At 30.1% G+C, this 21,527-nt stretch overlaps 2 protein-coding genes across 2 annotated transcripts in view; both read right to left on the bottom strand.

The window, feature by feature from the left end:
* Positions 1-19,044, bottom strand: part of LOC115959474 (esterase-like) — a 64,003-nt gene extending 44,959 nt beyond the window's left edge. The window contains exons 1-2 of the mRNA XM_031077890.1: positions 18,777-19,044; positions 5,729-5,829 (exon numbers count right to left, since the gene is read on the bottom strand). Of these exons, the coding sequence (XP_030933750.1) occupies positions 5,729-5,829; positions 18,777-19,044 (369 nt within the window). The remainder of the gene's footprint in view (positions 1-5,728; positions 5,830-18,776) is intronic.
* LOC115959475 lies at positions 9,590-11,411 on the bottom strand. The gene is made up of 6 exons (XM_031077891.1): positions 10,978-11,411; positions 10,749-10,862; positions 10,320-10,400; positions 10,082-10,162; positions 9,776-9,892; positions 9,590-9,683 (listed from the first exon to the last, which is right to left on the bottom strand). The coding sequence occupies exons 1-6, from the start codon at positions 11,299-11,301 to the stop codon at positions 9,630-9,632; spliced, it is 771 nt and encodes a 256-aa protein (XP_030933751.1). The 5' UTR covers positions 11,302-11,411; the 3' UTR covers positions 9,590-9,629.
* Positions 19,045-21,527: the final 2,483 nt, after the last annotated feature.

Genomic DNA, 21,527 nt, shown 5'->3' with positions numbered 1-21,527 from the left:
TTTCAATTTTTCTCTTTTTAAGAAGTTTTTCATATCCGGATAAATATTTTCTAGTAGACATTTATAATGAGAAAATATTTATAGATAAATAAAACACAATTTATAATTAAAAATGATAATTTAACTAAAAATAAATTTAAAGTATAGAACAATAGAACCTGGTTATTGCAATTTTTCTAAAACTGTGACCACTTGAAAGTTTAAACCTGCACAAATAAAAATTAATTTAATACATGGTTTAATAAATTAGTGTCATTATAATATAAATGAGTTGATATGATACACATCAAATTATTAATTAGCATAATAATTTATAACTAGTCGCTAATCCGTGCAATGCACGGAAGAGTCGAACAAAAGTTATAAATTTTCACTTATAAAAGTTACAACTTAAGATGAAAAATAAATTACTAAGACCAAAAGTGAAACTCTAACACCAATAATGTTGTATGGTCTCAACCTTTAGATGAATAAAATGACATTGTTAGGGAGTGAAGACAAATAAATGTATCAAATATTGAGTAAAGATTGCTTTAGTCATCTGGCTTAAATAGTAAAACTATTTTTTAAAAAAAATTCATTTGGACACTTTTAAGCCAATAAACAAAACAAACCCTCATCACGCACACAAACGTGAGAAATTTGGAAAGAATAGATGTTGAAATATATGAATGTAAAAAAGAAGAAGAGGTACCAATTGAAAGGAAAAAAATAGTATTAATCGAGTAAAAATGCAAATTGATCAAATATATGAAAAAAAAAAAAGGGGGGGTGAGGCATTAAATTCCAGCAGAAGATGGGCTACTAATAACATATTTCATAATTTAAAAATAAATTCAAATCTATAAAGATGTATTTCATGCCTCTTAGCTGACCTTTTCTTTACATACCAACAATAAAAAAAAATAAAACAAAGTTATAAATCAAAGTATACAATTATTTTATGTGTTAGTTTTTTTTATTATAAATTATTATAGTTTCTTGATTACACCTAGCATCATTGTATATGAACGCTAAAATACAAATATATTCGTAACAGATTAATGGTGAAATATGTCTGGTATTCCATAGCAAAAGTGATTGTCATAGGATTTGAAATCATGAAAAATAAATAAACTTACAAAAAATATTCAAAAGATTTTCTTTCCGGGAAAAATAAAACTACAGCTCCCCAATCTTTAATCTCTCTCTCTATATATTAGTATTATATATATACCTACCAGTCCTTCATTGAGGCACTCCCTTTAAAAAAAAATCATAAACATTGCTAATCAATGCAATAAACTCCAGTATGCAAGAGAGCAGGGAAAACCGATTAAAAAAAAAATTCTGCCCAGACGCCTTTGATAATTCATTCCCAAAAAAAAACAAAAGGGTGGAAAATTTTTATTACCTTCAGCCTTGCAATAAGGTTGCTCTCTAAGAAGCTTCAACGTTGTAAATTGCCAAGCAACGATGGCTAGCATGAAAACCACCTTCTCCTTCTTTTGCAAATTGAGTTTATTTCACTTGAAGCTATATGGTCCAATTCTAGTGCTGGCAACTCCACTGTGGGTTGCATTGACATGGAAAGGGAAGCCCTTCTTAAATTTAAAGAAGGTCTTGATGATCCTTCAAGAACTCTTTCCTCCTAGGTTGGCGAAGATTGCTGCAACTGGTTGGGAGTAGGCTGTAGCAATCGAACAGGTAACATCATAAAACTCGACCTCAATGGCCAATCCCTCCTCATCTTGGGAATCTTTTTAACTTGCTTTACCGTAGGATTATAAGTCAAATAAAAAGAAGCTGTATTAGGTTTAGGGTTAGTGCTGTGGAGGAATAATTCAAATTTATTATTTTATAGAGTCCAAAATGAAGAAGGAAATACATTAAAGTAAAAAACCTAAAATAAAAAAGAAAAAGAAAATAGTGATGACGTGGAAAATTGTGGGAGCTTCAGAGGTTTCGGTTTTATATATACTAGTCGCTAACCCGTGCGATGCACAGGATAGTTAAATAAAAATAAAAAGTATTTATTTTGCTTAAAGTTCTATGACTTGACTTTTTAAAAAAAAAAAAAAAAAAGTGTATAAATTGAAAATGAATGAAAATAAGTAATTTTTTGTTCAATATAATGGTTTAGAAAAATTCTTTTTCTTTCATATCATTGGTTTCACATAATACATCTCAGCGTGGGCTATTATATGGTGATGACTTCACATAATACTCAACTGCAATTAAATCTAATATCTATTACCAATCTAATATATGTTACCTTGATAGTAGATCTACAAATTGCATTCTCATATTCTTAAAGCTTGCCACATCATTATTATTATCTATATATAATATAAAAATGAAGTTTTTGACTTTTTGTGAGACTTACGTTAGAATTAAGATTAAAAAATAATTATATTTTTTTTTAATTAGACCTCACGTTAGAATTTTTTTAAAAAAGGAAAAAGAAAAAAAAAAGGACTCACTTTAGGTTTCAAAAAAGAAAAAAAAAAGACTCATGTACAAAAAAAAAGACTTTAGGATTAAGGAAAAAAGAGAGAGAGACTCCTATTAGGACTCTCTCTTCCCTCCTCAAATTTTCTGCAATTTGGTACTATAAAATCAAAAGAATTAAATCAAATTAAAAAATATAAATAAAAAATGCTGATGCGGAAAAATTGTAGAGAGGTTAACCAAAAGTCAAAGGCTTCGGTTTTATATATATAATACTAACCCGTGTGATGCACGGTATAATTTAATAAAAAATATATATATATATATATATATATATATATTTTTCTTGAAGAGATAGTGACTTAAAAATGAATGATAATAAGTAATTCAATTTATATATAAAAGTTCATAAGAAATATATATATATATATATATACAAACTTCACCTCACAATGCCAGTTGAGAATACACTTTGATCATCAAATATAATTATATAAGAATTGCATTTAGTGAGAGATTATGATGACTACACTAAGGACAACATTTTTATAAAGGAATTTATATGCTTGGAAGAGCATAATATTTACTTCAATGATGCAATCATTCTTTTGAAAATATGTAAGAGGCTCACCAAAATAGAAAGTGGCACACAAAAATAAACAACAATTTCATATCAAAAGATGCAATATAAGCACACAACAATAACTGCAAGAAATTGATCATGTAAGAATACATATATTTCACTGGACTTCCACTTAAAGTTGAACTTACCACAAATCCTAGTATCAAGATTTTTAGATTCTTGTAAAGTAAGACCAATATCAATTAACCAAAAAAATATTGTAGGGAATCAAATCATAAATTTAAGAGACATAAGTTATCCTACAATTGTATTATGACTATTTGATAATTTAGTAAGAGCTAAAACAATAATATAGAAAAATTAAATAACCACAATTTTCATCAATCAAATATTGTCAAAAGCATAAATGGATAACAAACCAAATCTAGGTCCACCACTTCATAAAATGGGAACTAATACACACCAACTTTTCCAACTTCAACACAAAACTATCAAAAGCATAGATTATTTTGTATGAGCAATACACACATAAGTAGTAGTTATTATTCTATAATGTAAATGCTACAAACTAACTAAATAAATTATGAGATATGTAAAAGCAGACCAAAATTTTTTGCTTAGTAAGTTGCTTTATCTCTTGAGATAAAGAATATACTTATATATATATATATATATAACAATTAGAGTTAACTTGCACAATTGCTGATTTTTTTTTTTGAGGGAGAACAATGGCTAAACTTATGCTTCAGATATTACTCACACTTCATAAATTAAGATTTGAAAAACTTCCAACAATATCCAAAAAATATAATAATAATAGTTCTTCATATATTAATTCTTTCATATAATACCTTTATAACCCCTGTACAATCAGTGTTCTTCATAAGGATGAGCCCTCCAAAAAAATAAAGAGAAAAAGAAAGCTTACCTCGAGGAACACTACCAAAATCATTACATTGGAAAGCAAAGGTTGGCAACGGTGGAGAAAATCACGCATTGAAAACCAAAGATTTATTGAATCAAGACCGTGATATTATTGAATCAAAACTTTTTCACATATTACAAAAAGAGATATGTCCTCAGGATTAATACCATTGCGTCTGACACTGGAAAAAGAGATAAAATTAATATCTTTAATTTACTTCTACCTGAGAGTCTTTAATCACATGAACACAACCCGCCAGGCAGCAACCTTCAGAGTTAAGGAAATTGATAACAACCCCAAAATCTCCTTCAACCTCAGTCACATTGGTGTCAATCTTCAGAGCAAAGACAATGGCTCCCTTCAGGGTTTTGAGTTTAGGGTTATAAAATAGAGTCGGGGGTTTCACCGTTTAAGTATGAATTATTTTTGTTATTTAAATAATAAATATATAAGGTATAAAATCTAAAATAAAAATAAAAAGAAAATAATGGTGACGTGGAAAATTGTGGGAGCTTTAGAGGCTTCGGTTATATATATATATATATATATTTTTGTTATTTAAATAATAAATATATAAGGTATAAAATCTAAAATAAAAATAAAAAGAAAATAATGGTGACGTGGAATAATAAATATATAAGGTATAAAATCTAAAATAAAAAGAAAAAGAAAATAATGGTGACGTGAAAAATTGTGGGAGTTTTAGAGACTTCGGTTTTTTATATATATATATATATATATATAGATAATATATAGATGATAGATAAAATGTCAGGAAAAAAAAAAAAAGGGTGAGAAACCGTTGGAGGTCAGTGGTCTTTAACCCAACAAAAAAAAAAAAACTAGGGTCAGTGGTCTGTCACGTCTGTGGGCTGTACTGTACAGCCCAAACGTGACAGACCTGTACTCCTAAAAAAAAAAAAAAAAAAAAAAAAAGTGAGAAGTTTGAGAACCATCCAGCCTTTTCTCCATTGGACCCTATATTTCTATGGCTAAATTTTAAAGCAGAGAAGGTCCACAGAGGGAGAGGGGCAGAATTAGAAAAACATCATAGCAAAAAACGTGTCCCATCCCATCAAACAGTTGTGTAGTGCAGTAAAAGTGTGAAACAAACTAAAAATATATATAATTTAAGGTAAATAAATAGAAGACTCTTTAAGTATTTTTTTTTAAGAAAGACAAAGAGAAAGAGGGGAAGAACTGAAGCAGAAGAATACCTTCTCTGAGTGCCGGCAGGTAGACTGGTATGCTAGAATCAACGAAGAAAAATTTCAAGCTAGGGGCTGACTGAGTTGATGGAAAAAGATCAAAAAATTAAGATGAAGATAAAGAAAAGAAAGGTAAGACTGTAAGAATATAGATGGAGAGGCAGAGAGATAGAGAGATGAGAGGTTTTTCTTTTGTTTTTGACATTTATAATCTCTATTTTAGCATATTTCAAGACAATTACGTTATATTATTAATAAATTTGTCTGCTATTAATTTTAATTTTAGCATATTTCAAGAATGGGTTAATACATTTGTCTCCTAAAATTTAATTGTGTTAGCTGAACTTTGACTTCTTTTTTTTTTTTTTCCTTTTTAATCTTTTGTATTTTAGGATACAATGGGGCCTTTTTAATGCATTTTATTGACCAATAAAAATGCTTAAATTTTTTTTAACTAAAACATATAAATAAATATATTATATATATAAATTTGTTTTTACAAGTGGGGCATTCTTTTATTTGGGGGCCTTAGGCGATTGCATCCCTTGCATCTACTGTTGAGCCGGTCCTGCTGGTTGGTAGTCTGATTGTGGATGCATAAGTAGCAAAATTTGCACCGTGTGTGAAGTTGGTCCCCAAGGAATCAAGGTAAGCGCTCGGATATGGGAGACCAAGACTCTTTGCTGTAACCATACAATGTGATTAAAGTAAACAATTGATAATTAAGCATTGCGCTTATAGTGGAAATTATTAAATTAATCTTGACAATGCTGCAGACGGTAAATTTCACAATCTTTTCCACAGCTTATTGAGCAACATATGTGAACATTCAAATCAGTTTATGCAAAAAATATTGTCTATATATTATTACATATCAATTAACAATTATAGAAATGTTATGAAATTTGTTTTTGTGTTTAGATTTATTTATTTAATTTAGACCTGAATAAACGGTTAGTCCCCTAGATTTTACCAACTAGCAACTGCCAAGTGATGGCAAGGATGGTTGCTAAAAAAAAATTTCCTTAACCGTACTTAATCTAATTGCCTGCCTTTGGATGTGTTTATTTTATTTTAAAAAAATAACCTACAACTTTTTAAAATATCCATTTTTTTGTGTAATTATATTTTTATATTATAAAATAAATAACATGGTGGAAATTAAATCATCAAGCGCACACTAATTATAAAGAAGTTAGCCCAGAATGCTTAAGAGTTTAAAAAGAAAAGAGTTTAAATTACAAAATTAGCAGCATATTGTAACTATTTAATTAAAAAAATTAAAAAAAAAATAATTAAAGTAGAAGAACAATAGTTACACAACCCAGCCCAACTCCTCGATGGAGAGGGTTTCCGTTTTGGACAAAGACATTATTTAGTTCTTTTACTTTTTGGTCTAGCTGTGAAGCAATTTTTTCTTTTTTCTTACTCAAATGAGAAATCTACCACTTTAGCTAATCAACTTTCTCATTACCTACACACAAGAGAGGAAAAATAAAAAATAAAAGGAAAAACTGCTAATACTTCTCAATATATCATAGTGATAAAGAATCCCACATTACTTGGGGGTATATATATATATATATATATATTAGAAAACAGTCGAGTTGTATGCAAAGAAACGAATCTGAAGTGTCTCTTCCTATGGTCAAGTGACTGAATCTTTATAATTTAGAACAAGAAAATTCTGCTAAACCTATCCTGAGTCTAACTTTAGAAAAGAGAAAGGGGGAGTTTTCATTGCACTTTCTGCTTGCGGCCAACCACATTACCTGATTAGAGTTACCAATTATATTAATTTGATCAGGGATTGCTTGTTTAGTTTTTATAACATAAATACTTAAATAGTAAATCTAATTATAAATTTTTTTTTTTTTTTTTTTTTTTTTTTTTTTTTTTTTGCTGTAGAATATAAAAATAGATAATATGTATTGGTTGGTCTCTCCAATTTACAACATAAGTTTTTCAGTTGGACGTTCTTAAAAATTGGAAAAAAAAAAAAAATCCTTTACTACTAATGGATCATTGAGATTGGGGGTTAAAGCAATAATAATAATATTATTTTTTGTAATATTTATATCTGTCATTTGAATCTCACATTTTCTCTCACACACACATAAAGAAAGAAGAATTGTTAAGGCAAGAAACTTGGATATAATTATCCCTCTTTTTTTTTTCTTACTAAAAAAAAAAAAAAATGCAAACTTTAAACTAGTGTCCAATTTCACTCCTCAATATTCCTTAATTGAATAATGCTACAAACACAAACTATTCTACAAACATTTTACAAACTGCTTACGTGGCATATTCCAACTCAACTTTTTAAAAACTAAAATACCACGTCAGAAATTAACAAAGTAAATTAAAAAAACCCCAAATAACGTTTGCAACAAAACCCTCTCCCTCTCCCTCTCTGCGCCTCCCTCTCTGCCTCAGCAGTACTGTACGGCGCCTCCATCTCAGACCAAGCCCTCTCTACGCCTCCCTCTTTGCCTCATTGGTGCTAACAAACTCCTGTGACGGCAAAAAACCCAGGCCTCAAATCCTCTACCTCACGCCCTCTCTCCTTGCCATAAAATTCTCACACTCCGACCAACGCCGCCGCCAACTCGCTGGAATCGTTGCAGAACTCGCCGGAACCATGGCTGAGAACGGTGTTGCAATCCCATCTCTGCTAGTGCCGCCGTGAGCATGATGTCTCCATGTCATCTGCCTCCCTCTCGGTAACGACAACGGTTACACTCTGTTTCAGTATTGAAATTTGTTTTTATTTTTTTATTTTTTTTATTCAAGTAATTCATATGCAAATTTGGTGTAGAGTACTGCAATATTTATGGCCTTTAGGCAATCCAATGAATTATATAATCATATGGATGGAATGGGTCGAAATAACTAATAACCAAAAAGAATTTTTATGTATTTTGAGCTTGTCTATTACTGGTTTTCAAAAAGAATTCCAAACTTGGACTATTACTGGTTTTCTAGCCTCAAAGATGCTGTTGGAAAATCCGGAGAAGGCATTTTTTGTTGTCCCATTATTTGAACTAGGGACTTACTGATGTTGATGGCTCTTATTGATGAGAGCCTCTTATTTGTTCTATGATCAACAGTTGCTTGTACATGAATTGTAGTTGTTATTTGGACAATGATTAAAGACTTTAGTGTACAATTCTTTATTTCCTTGCATTTTACTGTTTTTAATAAAATTACTAGCTCTTGCTTTGTTTGTATTGTTTATAAGCATGCTGATGCAATATTAAGAAACAGCTACTTTGATAGTCAAGTTAGTGATCATAGACATACAAGATGTATATGGATTTTAAAATTTTTCTTCAATCACCATTGTCTTCAATTAATCAACGTGTGCTTACTTATATGTGTCTGTGTGTTTAGTTTAAAAGAATATGCATATATTTTAAATTAATGCAATCAGATGGACTTTCAATAGCATATTTCACACTAGCTATTGCTAATTGAGGCAAACATGTTCATTTTATGCTCATTATGCAGTTGTGTTTGTGATTTGCTTACATTTCATTTTTTTTTTCCACCTGACAGTGAAATAGAAGATATTGATAATGAAAGTGATGACAATAAAGGCTGTGTTTGTGTTATTCTTTGAACCTGTTCAATCAACTTCTACTCTACAATTTCAGCAGCAACTAAAACAATGACAAGGGAGGCAAAATAGTTTAATGGTTTTGAACTTCAACATATTCATCATATGGATATGGACTTGGAAAGGAGCTATGTTGGGCTCAACATTTAACTTTCATTTACTTTGGTGCTGCCTCATCAGCTCTCCAATCAAGAGTACTTCAAAAAAATTCTGTACACTAGATGATTAATTTTCTATTGTAAGATGTCAAGCTATTGTTTATTTTGGATAACTATCAGTCTTATGGATAGCAGAATTATAGAAGATGTATATGGATTAGTGGATGCTTTCTAAGGATTGCATTAGTTTAACTTGGCAAGGGGTATGCCCATTAATATTGTAAAGAAATATATATAGAAAAAGAAGAGGAATTGTTTAACAATTGTTTGTTATCAATGTTTTTCCTGGTCTACTTATTTTTAGCTTTATGGTTTAGTTGTTTTTCAAATCTGATAATGAGTTATCCTCCATTCAAGTAGAGGCTTTGTTGTATTACAGTGTATGCCTCTTTGTATTCTATTGTTGTATTTGTATCTAGTTCGTGTTGAAGTAGGTTATGTAATAAACTTGAACATAACAAGGATCAAACATGTCCATCTCTTAATAACATAAATAAAGAGCAAAGATATCCATAGATGTAAAGCTCAAATAATGTTGAATAAATAAAAAAGCTTTGTTTTAAGTCACCATATGTGCTTAAAAAAATATAAGCTTTTTCCTAGGTAAATAATACCATAATATCCATTACAAATAAAGAACTATGTTGTGTTCAACACAAAAAGGAAAAACAAAAAGTTTGTCATCTTGATCAAGTTGAACTTAATTTTAACTGAACTTGCCAGCATCTTGATCCTTAAATTGATGCCCATGCTGTTGAGCCTACAAAAAGAACAAAAGAAAATGTATTAAATTATTAAAAAATCAACGTGCTTATAATTGACATAGTTAAATATACAATGTAGTAACAATACTTGGAGCAAATTCAAATGATTGAAGTTGATTATATGATGTTGTTGTGTTCCATAAACACTAAGCTGGTCAGTATTTGGCACTTGACATCCACTTCCCCAAAATTGATTTGGATGACCCTACAAATACAAATTTCATTAAAAAAAAGGGGTTAAATTTCAAACTATTAACAAGTATAACATTGAATAAAAGTTAAGGAATAATTGATAGTCATTGTATATTGCTTCTCGAAGTACCAAATATGTTGGGTTAATACTAGTTACCGCAATTTGATTAGTATAGAATAAATTATAAATGATAAATTATACCTGCATTTGGTTTCTAGCAAATAAAGGAGTGCCAAAATATGGCATCATATATCCACCACTCGAACCTTGACTCAGATGACACTGTGCAATTGAAAATAAATCTAAAAAATTACATATCAAGCAAAAGAGAAAAAATTATGCAAAAACCAAGGGACTAGGAGGGTAAAGAAACTGAATATTAAAAAAAAAAAATTAGTCAAAAGGGAGATAAAGAAAATCTGCATTTGGTAAACTATACCTGCATTTGGTTTCCAGGAAATAAAGGAGAGCCAAAATGTGGCATCATATATCCATCACTAGAACCTTGACTCTGATGACACTGTGCAATTGAAAATAAATCTAAAAAATTAAATATACAAGAGAAAAAATTATGCAAAAACCAATAAGGGTAAAGAAATTGAATATTAAAAAACATTTTAGTCAAAGGGGAGATAAAGGAAATCTGCACAACACGACATTTCAAGAAATAGTTCTGCTAACTCAATTAGCTTAACCATAACAGATGGATGTGAAACGAAAAGTAAAATTTTTACCCTAACCAAAATAAGTAGAGTAATTTGTTTTATTATAGATAATTAGATTAATAAAATGCAATCGTGTAAATTATTTACATAGTAGATTAAAATCTTAAACAATTAATCTCATAGTTTTTTCTTATTCTTAATACCTGAACATTCCTTCTCTCTTGTGTTCCCATTTCATGATCTTCTTGTGGAGTACTTAAAGTAGGCAAACCAATTTCACTTGCATTGACTTCAATTTCTTGTGCCACTTGAGAATTCTTTCATTAGAAAGAAATAGATGAATTAGACAAGTTATTCAGATAAACAAATATACATAATACAACAAAGAAACTAATAAAATAGATTATTAGCTAAAATTAAATAAGCAAGTACCTGTTTTCCTTTTCCTTTTTTTTTGCTAGTTTTGTTCCCTTCCTGTCTCTTTCTTGTTTTCAATTTCCTAATCACTTGGTCTGTTTTAGATTCCTTTCGTTTTGACACTGGTCGCCCTTTACTTCGAGCTACTAAAGGACTAAGCACCTTAATACATTCCTTTGATGTCCCATTAATAACTTCATTAGATATTGTCACTGCACCCGGTGTGTGATGAGATGTTTGACCACTTTCACTACTTGACACATTCAGACTCAACTTCTCCTTCAGCTTATCTAAAACTGTCATCACAGTCATACAACTTTCTTCAGTTTTTGATGCCATTGATGCAACTTCATAAAAAGAAGTGTGCAATTTATCATAACGTTGCGCTTCAGGATTTCCACTCAATTCATCGTAAATACATTTAATAAATGTATATCTTCGTTTCGAGTCCTTACTCCACCGTGGAAGAATATATTTTGATGGCAATATTTTAATTTTCTTTATCATCATGAGCACAGAAAAGGCATGCCTATAGAGGATTCCTCTAAATTCAAATAAGCAACAATTGCATTGTACCTCCAATTCATCTTCATTAAAGTAAACATGGAAGGTTACTTCCTTTGTATCATCATCAATTTCTATCTCGTCAACAACTTGATATGTAGAAATTGCACCTTCTTGTTTAAGAAGAGAAGGATGACAATACATTTTCCTCCTAATCTCATCTTGAACCTCCTTGAACTTTGAATTGGTATAATTGTCCTGAAATTGCTTCTCAATAGCATAATGAGTTATGCATGGAACTCTTGAAGTTAGAGAAATAAAATCTTCTGTGTTCTCCTTTTCAACCTTACTCTTCAAGGCCTCATCATATTGATCAACAAATTGCTTCAATGTAGTCTTCGGCCCCACATAACCATCAAAAAAGGCATTCATACTTTCACTACGTTGTGTAGTAGACATTCCCGCCCAAAATGTATTTTTCACATATGTTGGTATCCAATGATGTCGCTCATAATACAACCATTGCAACCATTCATTATCTTGAAGATTATGCACCTCAAGTAATCTTTGCCAACTATCTTCAAATTCATCATGACTCAAGGAGTCATATACACAGCGGTCTATATCCCTCTTAATCGCCTCATATTGAGAATATCCCTTAAATTTCTCAGGAATTTTCTTCATTATATGCCATAAACAAAACCTATGTTTAGTTTCAGGGAATACTATTTCAATTGCTCTCTTCATAGCTTGGTCTTGATAAGTTATAATTGCTTTTGGAGCTCGGCCTGACATACACTTCATCCATGATTCAAACAACCAAACAAAAGTATCAACATTTTCGTTTGATATTAGACCACACCCAAGAAGTATTGATTGACCATGATGATTCACTCCTACAAACGGAGCAAATGGCATTTTATATGGATTTGTTAAGTATGTTGTGTCAAATGTTATAACATCCCCAAAATATTCACATGTGGCTCTACTTCTTGCATCTGCCCAAAACACATTCCTCAATCGAGACCTATCATCCACATCCATTACATAATAAAACCGGTCATCCTTCTCTTGCATTCTAACAAAATAGTCACGAAGTGCTCTAGCACCTCCCACCCCAAGTCGAAGCCGCCTTGCTTTGTCAACATGATTTCTACAGTCTTTCTCTCCAAATGGAAGCTTCTCAAATCCTCCTGCTTCAATAACAATAGATTTATAGTTTTTACTGATACGAATTCCAGCTTTATCATTTAACTCAAGCCTTCTTTTCACATAAGAGTCCATTTGTTTATGACATCTAAAATATCTAGCTTTTCCAGGACTCAAAGTATGGACATGGTCAAGCACAACAGTAGTCAATGTAAACTTTCCATCAGGACAACAAGTAGCATTAATCTTGGCCTTGCACCCGAGATTTTTTTTTGGTCTCGGTTTAAGAGCATTAGTTGCCTTACTTTTTGCCTTGCCTTGATTAACACATGAAATGGTGAAATATTTTAAATTCCCGTCATGTCCAAGTTTAGAGGTTCTCTTTGACACACCAAAACCTGCTTGTTTAGCATATTGCGTATAATATGCTCTAACTTCTTCCTCTGAATTAAACATCATTCCAACCTTTGGTTCTAAAATAATTTCATTTTCATCTAAAATCTTGTTGATCTCATGCTTCTTTTCTTCAATCATTTCAATCTCTAACTTTTGCTCATTTTCTTCCTCATCAATGACAATTTCTTCATCTGAAGAGATGTAGTCTTCATTGTCTGACAATGACATGATTGTTTCTATTAAAAATACTATTCAATTATTTAGTAAAAAATACAAAAGTTTAAACCATTCAAAAGCCGAGCATACAAAACTTTAAAAATAAAATTGTCATATGGGATTGCGACACCGTAGTCGAGCATAAAATAATCCAATAAAATTAAAAAATTCTGTCATACAAACTTTAAAAATTTTGTCATATAAAATTCTGTCATATGAGATTGCAATACCTTAGTCAAGCATAAAATAATGCCATAAAATTTAAGAACTAGTCTGTCATATAAACTTTAAAAATTGTCACATAGTTTCAAAAACAAAAAACAAAAAAATTTCTGTCATATGGGATTGCAACACCATATTCAAGCATAAAATAAACCCATAAAGTTGTCTTTGGTTGAGTCAGGAAAAAACAGCAGAATGTTGGCCTGTTTGACTACGGATGGTTTTCTTATCTAAAGCATGCATGTCTTTGTTATCTAAAGTAGTTGAGGAATTACCAAAAGTCGAAGAATTAGAAGCATCAGATACCGAAGTGGGAGCATCATTCTCATCAGACGGGATTGCAACACCGTTCTCAGCCATGGTTCCGGCGAGTTCTGCAACGATTCCAGCGAGTTGGCAACGGCGTTGGTCGGAGTGTGAGAATTTTATGGCAAGGAGAGAGGGCGTGAGGCAGAGGATTTGAGGCCTGGGTTTTTTGCCGTCACAGGAGTTTGTTAGCACCAATGAGGCAAAGAGGGAGGCGCAGAGAGGGCTTGGTCTGAGATGGAGGCCCCGTACAGTACTGCTGAGGCAGAGAGGGAGGCGCAGAGAGGGAGAGGGAGAGGGTTTTGTTGCAAACGTTATTTGGGGTTTTTTTAATTTACTTTGTTAATTTCTGACGTGGTATTTTAGTTTTTAAAAAGCTGAATTGGAATATGCCACATAAGCAGTTTGTAAAATGTTTGTAGAATAGTTTGTGTCTGTAGCATTACTCTTCCTTAATTTTGATGCCTTTACATATCTCTCTCCTCCATCTTTGACTATTTGGGAGCCTCAGCCAATTCAGCTCTCATTTCTTATGTCACCTTTTGACTTTTGTTTTTGAGAATTTTTTTCTTTCCAATGGTGCCTCTGTCGTATTGGTGAAATTTTCTGTCTATTTGTGTTGGAGCCTCTAGGCTTTAGGTCGGGGATAGAGCTATTTGAAAACCTGGAATTTAACACACACACACCAACACGACACGGAAGACATGCACACAAAATCTAAAATTAAAATGTTAGGACTCGTTTAGTAAAAAAGTTTGAGTAATGTTGTTTATATTTTTTTTGAAATACATGTGGTAAAAAAGTGTGTAAAAATACGTGTAATGTTGTTCAAAAACTGAAAACATGTTACTATATATGTTTAGCATTGCAGTCGGCTTAATTGATATTTGAGACCTAAAGTTTTTTTTTTTTTTCCTACTTAAAAGCTATAATTTTTTTTTTTTTTGAGAAAATAAAAGATATAATTTAAAATATGATTTTCAACTTTCCTGCTTGATATTATTTCCTTTATATAATGATTGTAATTTTATGGATAAAATTTAGTTACAAAATTAGTTATAACCTAAAACTACAACCTTACTTAATAAAATAAATATTACTACATATTTTGAAATTTTAACTATTAAATTGCATGTTCTTTATGCTCTTAATACACATGTCAAATTTTGTGTTTATCAAATATTATTTACTATATGATCTATAAGCTTATATTTTATACATAATTTTAAACTACAAAAACTTGCAATATAAACAATTTATTGATGATATAGCTATTGATTTTTAATTTTTTAGAAAATTTTCAAATATGAAGAAATAAGAAGAAGATGTAATCCAATGGTGGATTTGTCAAAATTCACCTCAAATAAAAAGATATTAAGGTTGTAGCCTAAAACTACTACAACCAATTTTATAACTAAACTTTTTTTATAATTTTATTTACTTTTCCGGTTTATATCACAATTATGAAATAATCATTTTCAATCATGAATGGTATCAAAAGTCAAAACTAGACTTCACAGCAAAATAAAGAATAATTTTATAATGGATTCTTTGATTTTATATATAGGTCATGCTAACGAGTGTCCTTAGAGCACTCATTAATAATCTATTTTAGAAAAGTTTTGATACCACTTTTATGGGAAATGAAAAAAGTTGTCAAAATATTAATTACTTTTTTTTCATTTCTCATAAAAACTTTCTTTAAATGGATTATTAACTAGTGCCTTAAGGGTACTCGTTTGCAACATTTAATACGGAATCAATCATAGGTGATTATTGCGAATTAAAAGACATTCGAGTAACATTTCAATAGATCATAAATTATTTAATAGAATTTATTAAAAAAAAGTTTTTTATTTTGTTAAAACTGAATAGATGTTAGTTTTATTTTTCTATATTAATTTATTATTGAATTTTAATATATATACTTTTTTTTGGATGGTCAAATTTCTTTTCCATACTTTTGGCCCTCCTAGGAAACAATCTTGGCTCTAAAACTATTCTAACTGGCAATGAGTTTCTTGACATGGATCCTTTCACTTGAATGTGTATTTTTCAAGGGATTTGGATTGGTCCAGAGCAACTTGACATCGGACCTATTTCTTACCTTCTTCAACAAGCTATTCTTGCATTGAATTATTACGGCTAAATTATATTATAGCATCTTCTTAATTTATTATTAATAATAAATTTATTACGGCTATTCTTGCATTGAATTATTACGGCTAAATTATATTGTAGCATCTTCTAAATTTATTATTAATAATAAATACTACCCAACTCCCTACTCCCTGAAATATATGTATATACATATATATTTATTTATAGACACACACATCGTGTACTCCCTACAATGATTTCGTTATCAAAATACACATGTTCCAAATTAAAATATCATTCAAAATCAACTCAAAATATTATTTTTTTAATCCCCAAACAGTATATATAAAATAATAATTAAAAAAAAATAGTATATATAAAATAAAACCCCCAAACATTTAGTAAATTTTGCATGACAAAACCCCAAACGTTAAGGAAATCCAGTATGATTTACCTTATATTAGATTTTTTTTTTTTTTTTTTTTTTTTTTTTTTGCATCAAATATCTTTCATGTATGGTATAACTATTGAATTATAAAAATTTAAAAAAAAAAAAATCTATTATTAAGAATACTCATGATTAATTTTCTAATGGAGACATCCATAATTTGAATTTCAAATCCCTCATTCTCCAATAATTGTAACTATTTGATTACAAAACAAAAAAAAAAAAAAACCATCCAACCAATGGCTAGGCCTTTCCGAACCAACAGGCTCTTCCCTGCTAAAATAGTGTGGATATATAATGTTTATAAATATAATGCTATTTATGCACCATTTGTTTCACTATAAAATGTTATACGAAAAATATTTTTAGCATTTACCAAGTTTATTTTACTGTAAAATTTTGTCAAATCTTAATATATATTGTTTTACCATAAAATGTTATAAATGCTTTACAATATTGTATCTTTTATAAGTTAGTTAAATATTAACAAAAACACATAGTAGTTCTCGTCGAATCAAGGATGGAGGCAAGACTTCAAGTTTGGGAAATATAATATAAAAATAAAATTATTATAAAATTCGAATGAGTATTAAAAAACTGTCACAAAAACACAACTATTAACTATACCAATTATCTATTTTTTATCATTTATGGCTAAAACAAATTCAATTTATAATAATAATAATAATCATCATCATCCACTAACATGATTGGGTGCCGTCTCATGTATTTATTGCTATTCTTATAAGGACAAAATTTAGCTACAAAATTTGTTGTAGTTTAAGACTATAACTTTACTCAATATCATTAATATTACTACATATTTGAGAAATCAAATCGTTGAATTGCATGTTCTTTACACTTTTAATACACATGTCAAAATTTTGTATCAATCAGATATTATTTACTATAAGATTTATAAAATTATATTTTATGCATAATTTTAAACTTCAAAAACTTGCAGTTTAAACAATTAATTGATGATATAACTATTGATTTTTAATTTTCTAGAAATTTTGCAAGTATGGAGGATAAAAGAAGAAAATGTAATCCGATAATAGATTTGTCAAAATTCACCTCCAATAAAATGATGTTGAGTAAGGTAATAGTTTTAGAGTTACAACCAATTTTGTAACCAAATTTCGTCCTACTTATAATAGTTGCAAGAACACAAGAGAAAATTTTTATCCAAACTATAATTTTGGACCCATTTGATGGTCAAAATGGCCAAGTACCACTATTTGGCAAAATATGTATGGATTTATCATTATTTACGAAATAATTAAGGATTTACCACCTTTTTAAAACTCAAGTTTGTGAAACTCATGGGTCATTATTAAGAGAGTATGTTGTGTGTTTCTCAAAAAAAAAAGAATGGGTAATTGTCCCACATTGCTCAAGAGAGTGTGTTGTGTGTAGTATAACTTGCCCCACCCTCCCTTAAAAGTTACCATGGCTTTTGAGTGGAGTTGTGGTGTGTCTTTGTGTTAGAACCCCTTTCTCTCTCCCTTGTGTGTGTGTGTGTGTGTGTTTGTTTCTCAAAAAAAAAAAAAAAAAAAAAAAATTTGTGAAACTCAAGTTTTCCGTGGAACTTAAGTTTCACAAACTCGAGTTCTATGAAAAATAGCTACCATTTTTTTATGGAACTCGAATTCCATAAAAAATAGCATGTCAAATTTGAAGGCTATTTTTTTAAAGAACTTGAATTTCTGGAACTTGAGTTACACCGCAAACTTGAGTTTCACAAACTCGAATTTGTGAAACTCATGGGTCATTATTAAAAGAGAGAAAGGGAGAATGATAGAGGCGTAAAACTCTCTGCCCCTCTCTCTTCTCTATTTCAGATAGTATAAGGGAATCGAAAAAGTGAGAAGATAGAGATCTCTTGCTCAAATGAGAGAGAGAGAGAAATAACAGATTTAGGGGCTGGAGCGCAGCTTTGCCATATGTGAATTTTTTTTTCATTAAAAATATTTTATGTTTACATAAAGTGAAACAAATGGAACGTTAAGAGTTTGGATTTGACACAAAATTATAGAAAAGCTTTGGTTTTGGTACTTCATTTATCCTATTGGTGTAAATGCAGCATCCTAATATTTTTGTCCACTCTGGGGTGCTCTAGAAAGTTCTCTGTAGAATAACACATGACTCTTCTATTATGTCAATGTGGATAAACCGGGATGATCTATGAGAAAATGAATGTCCATTAATCTTCATGGGCTTACTAGTAGCGCAAAGGGAAAACTTAATTTTTGTACTATGTTTTTTATTTGTGCAATATTTAACAGAACAAAAAGGCAGTGCTTTCTAATTTCTATCAACACTGCCTTGATAACTAAACGACCTCACTTACTTAACTTGTGCATATAAAGAAAACTAGGCTACAACAGTGGCTATGAATATCATGAGAATCTAATTTCGAAATTCTTAGTTTATAGGAATAAGATATGCTAAAAATAAACAAGGTACATACCCATGAAATCGATCATGAGCCGGCCATGCGAAAACCTTCCGGCAGGTTTGTGAAAATAGGTCTCCCCATAAGGTGGTGTTGGTGTTTTAAGGGACGTAGCAGACAATCCACCAGTATCAGAATTTGAGTCACCAAAGTTAAAAATTGCTGGAAAGTTGCACTTTTTCAAACCAAATACAGGATTCACTGTGGAAGCAAACAACAAAAGCATACAACAAAAGAAAGGGTCAGAAATTGCAAAGTTGAGATTAATGCTAGGAGACTTCATATTGGATAAAGAAAATGAGACGCAAATGATATTGAAAAAAGAACTAAAGTTTTTTTTTTTTTTTGAGGAAGAAAGAACTAAAGTTTGTTGCTTATATTATGTTGGAATATTTTTATATAAAATACAATAGTTTAAATATTAATTAATTGCTGCCTTAAGTGATTTAATATTTATACTTTTTATCATCAAAATCTGTATATTTACAGCTTTTATCTTTAGGGTCCGGTTTGCTCCATTCAATGAGCATTTATGCTCACACGGTTTGCTATCCAGATCTTCAGCAGTAGCCATTATTCAATTATACGTCACTATAATTATTGTCAAAAGTTTTGAATACAAAAACGTCAGAAATTGCGTTGGAAATAAACATGTGATTTAATTCAGGTCTATATGTCCGGCCATTCAGTGAGCATTTTATGCTCACACGGTTTGCTATCCAGATCTTCGTAGCCATTATTCAATTATACGTCACTGTAATTATTGTCAAACGTTGTATCAAAAAAAATTATTGTCAAACGTTTTGTATACAAAAACGTCAGAAATCGCATTGGAAATAAACATGTGATTTAATGACTAGTTGGCACTTGGCACGTATCTTTTCTATATATTCAGGCCTATGTGTCCGGCCATGATAGAGATATAAAAGAGAAACTTTTATCCATATATATTTTCATGTAATAGAAAACTATCTACTATATATTTACTTTGTTAGTTTTCTCATCTTTTATGAAAATAATATATCCTTGTATATATTCTATTTTTGGGTGAAAAAAAAAATAGTACTATTGAAAACTTCCTATCTTACAAGCGGTGTTGACTTGTAAGGATGATCAGCAAGGTAGCTCGGTTGTTGTATCCTAGGGCAGCATGACAATGTTTTTAGCTTATTACACTGGAAATCTCATAGACTGCATGTATCGTCTCAAAACAATGATATGGTCCACACCTCAATTCTTCCATCTAAAAACTTATGAATTGACGGTAAATTATTCTCATGTTATAAGACTACTTTAAAGCATCATTAAGGTAATAAGTTTACATTCTCTAATTTTATGGTAAATTCTAATTTATGTGATATGTTATTATTTAAATGTTAATTTGAATATTATTTATTTATCAATTATTGTTCTTAAGAACAACATGTTGCAAGGAAATCTGCACTTCCCTTCCTATATCTATATAAAAGGATGGTTGTCAAAGGCATAGATTTCGCATTCTTCTTTGAAATTTGCTAATGATGAATATTATGTAACTTAAAACCAATTTAAAATTCCAGAAAATCTTTTTATAGGTCAATGAATCTGTCAGTTCATGCCTATTTTGAAGTAAGATGTGGTTTCACGAGGAAATTTAAGACCACAATTTTTTGTACACACAACTTTGCCACAACTCTAATATAACAAACTACAAGTGATGAGAAAATAATAATAAATTTATATGAAAATGATAAACAAACACAAAAAGTAGTTCATGTAAAAGTGATAGACAAATACAAAAAGTTGATAATCTTAGAATAATTTAAAATGTCTGTGTACTAGAATACAGATTTTTTATGATTGTTTATATTTTACTTCTTACAAAATTAAAATAAGAGTGAGATTCTTGTACATAAGTTGAAAGAAAAAAACTGTTGACAAAATGGATCTTTTTGGGCATTAAAAGGCTTTGACCTATACTCCATCAATCAACCATATCACGATAATAACAAAAATTATGACTCAAAGTTGTGTATTTATTTTCTCTTATATCTTACGCTAACACATGTTCTATGTGCTGGTGGACAACTATACATCTTTGGCTTACCAAGTCATCTGAAACAATCTTTTATGTGCCTAGTGGACATTTATCTTTATATTACAAGTGATCTGAATCTGATAAGAGTCCCAAAATGTTGAACATATGATTTGTTCATGATTACTTTACCACCCAACGTACACAATTTGTAGTTTAAAAATAAAAAATAAAAAAGTAAACAATTTTTTTTCTTTTATTTTAGGTAGAAAAAAGTAAATGATTTGATTGGGAACTAAAGGCTCAACACAAGCCAGGATGTTTGACCTGAAAGCTGAAAGCGAAGTGAAATAAGAATAACTCGAAATATGGGTGATGGAAAAAGTTCCTTGTCAAATTAAATAAAAGATATTTGGGAATAAATTGTGAGCTTACTTGTGCGCGGATAACTATTCACTTTCAAACACACAGATTTTGGTAGAGTTCCGTATTTGGGGTTCCAACGTTGGCTACTTGGCTTGTTCCAATAAAAGTATTCTTAGAAAAATTATGAAATATAAAATAAAATAAAATTTTTTCACATAAGTATAAAACTTTTTTGTTTGGTTGATAATGAAGTATATATTTTTATGAAAGTGAAATTATCATTTTGATCTCTATATTTTGTAGTCACTTTCAAAAGCCAGCTTAACAAATTTTGAGCCAAAGTGAAAACTTTTTTTATATTTATATATTAATTAAAAAATATTTTT

The sequence above is a fragment of the Quercus lobata genome, chromosome 9 (assembly GCF_001633185.2).
Source record: "Quercus lobata isolate SW786 chromosome 9, ValleyOak3.0 Primary Assembly, whole genome shotgun sequence".
Taxonomy (NCBI): Eukaryota; Viridiplantae; Streptophyta; class Magnoliopsida; order Fagales; family Fagaceae; genus Quercus; species Quercus lobata.
The sequence above is the reverse complement of the archived record's forward strand: the minus strand, read 5'-3'. Positions and strand labels throughout refer to the sequence as shown.

Excerpts from the sequence above, each read along its gene's own strand:
- LOC115959475 (XM_031077891.1), bottom strand. The coding sequence starts at position 11,301 with ATGGCATCAAAAACTGAAGAAAGTTGTATGACTGTGATGACAGTTTTA. Across the intron at positions 10,863-10,977 it reads AAAAAGGAAAAGGAAAACAG|AATTCTCAAGTGGCACAAGA; the intron begins GTACTTGCTTAT and ends TTCTAATGAAAG. Across the intron at positions 10,163-10,319 it reads TTCCTGGAAACCAAATGCAG|TGTCATCTGAGTCAAGGTTC; the intron begins GTATAGTTTACC and ends TCAATTGCACAG.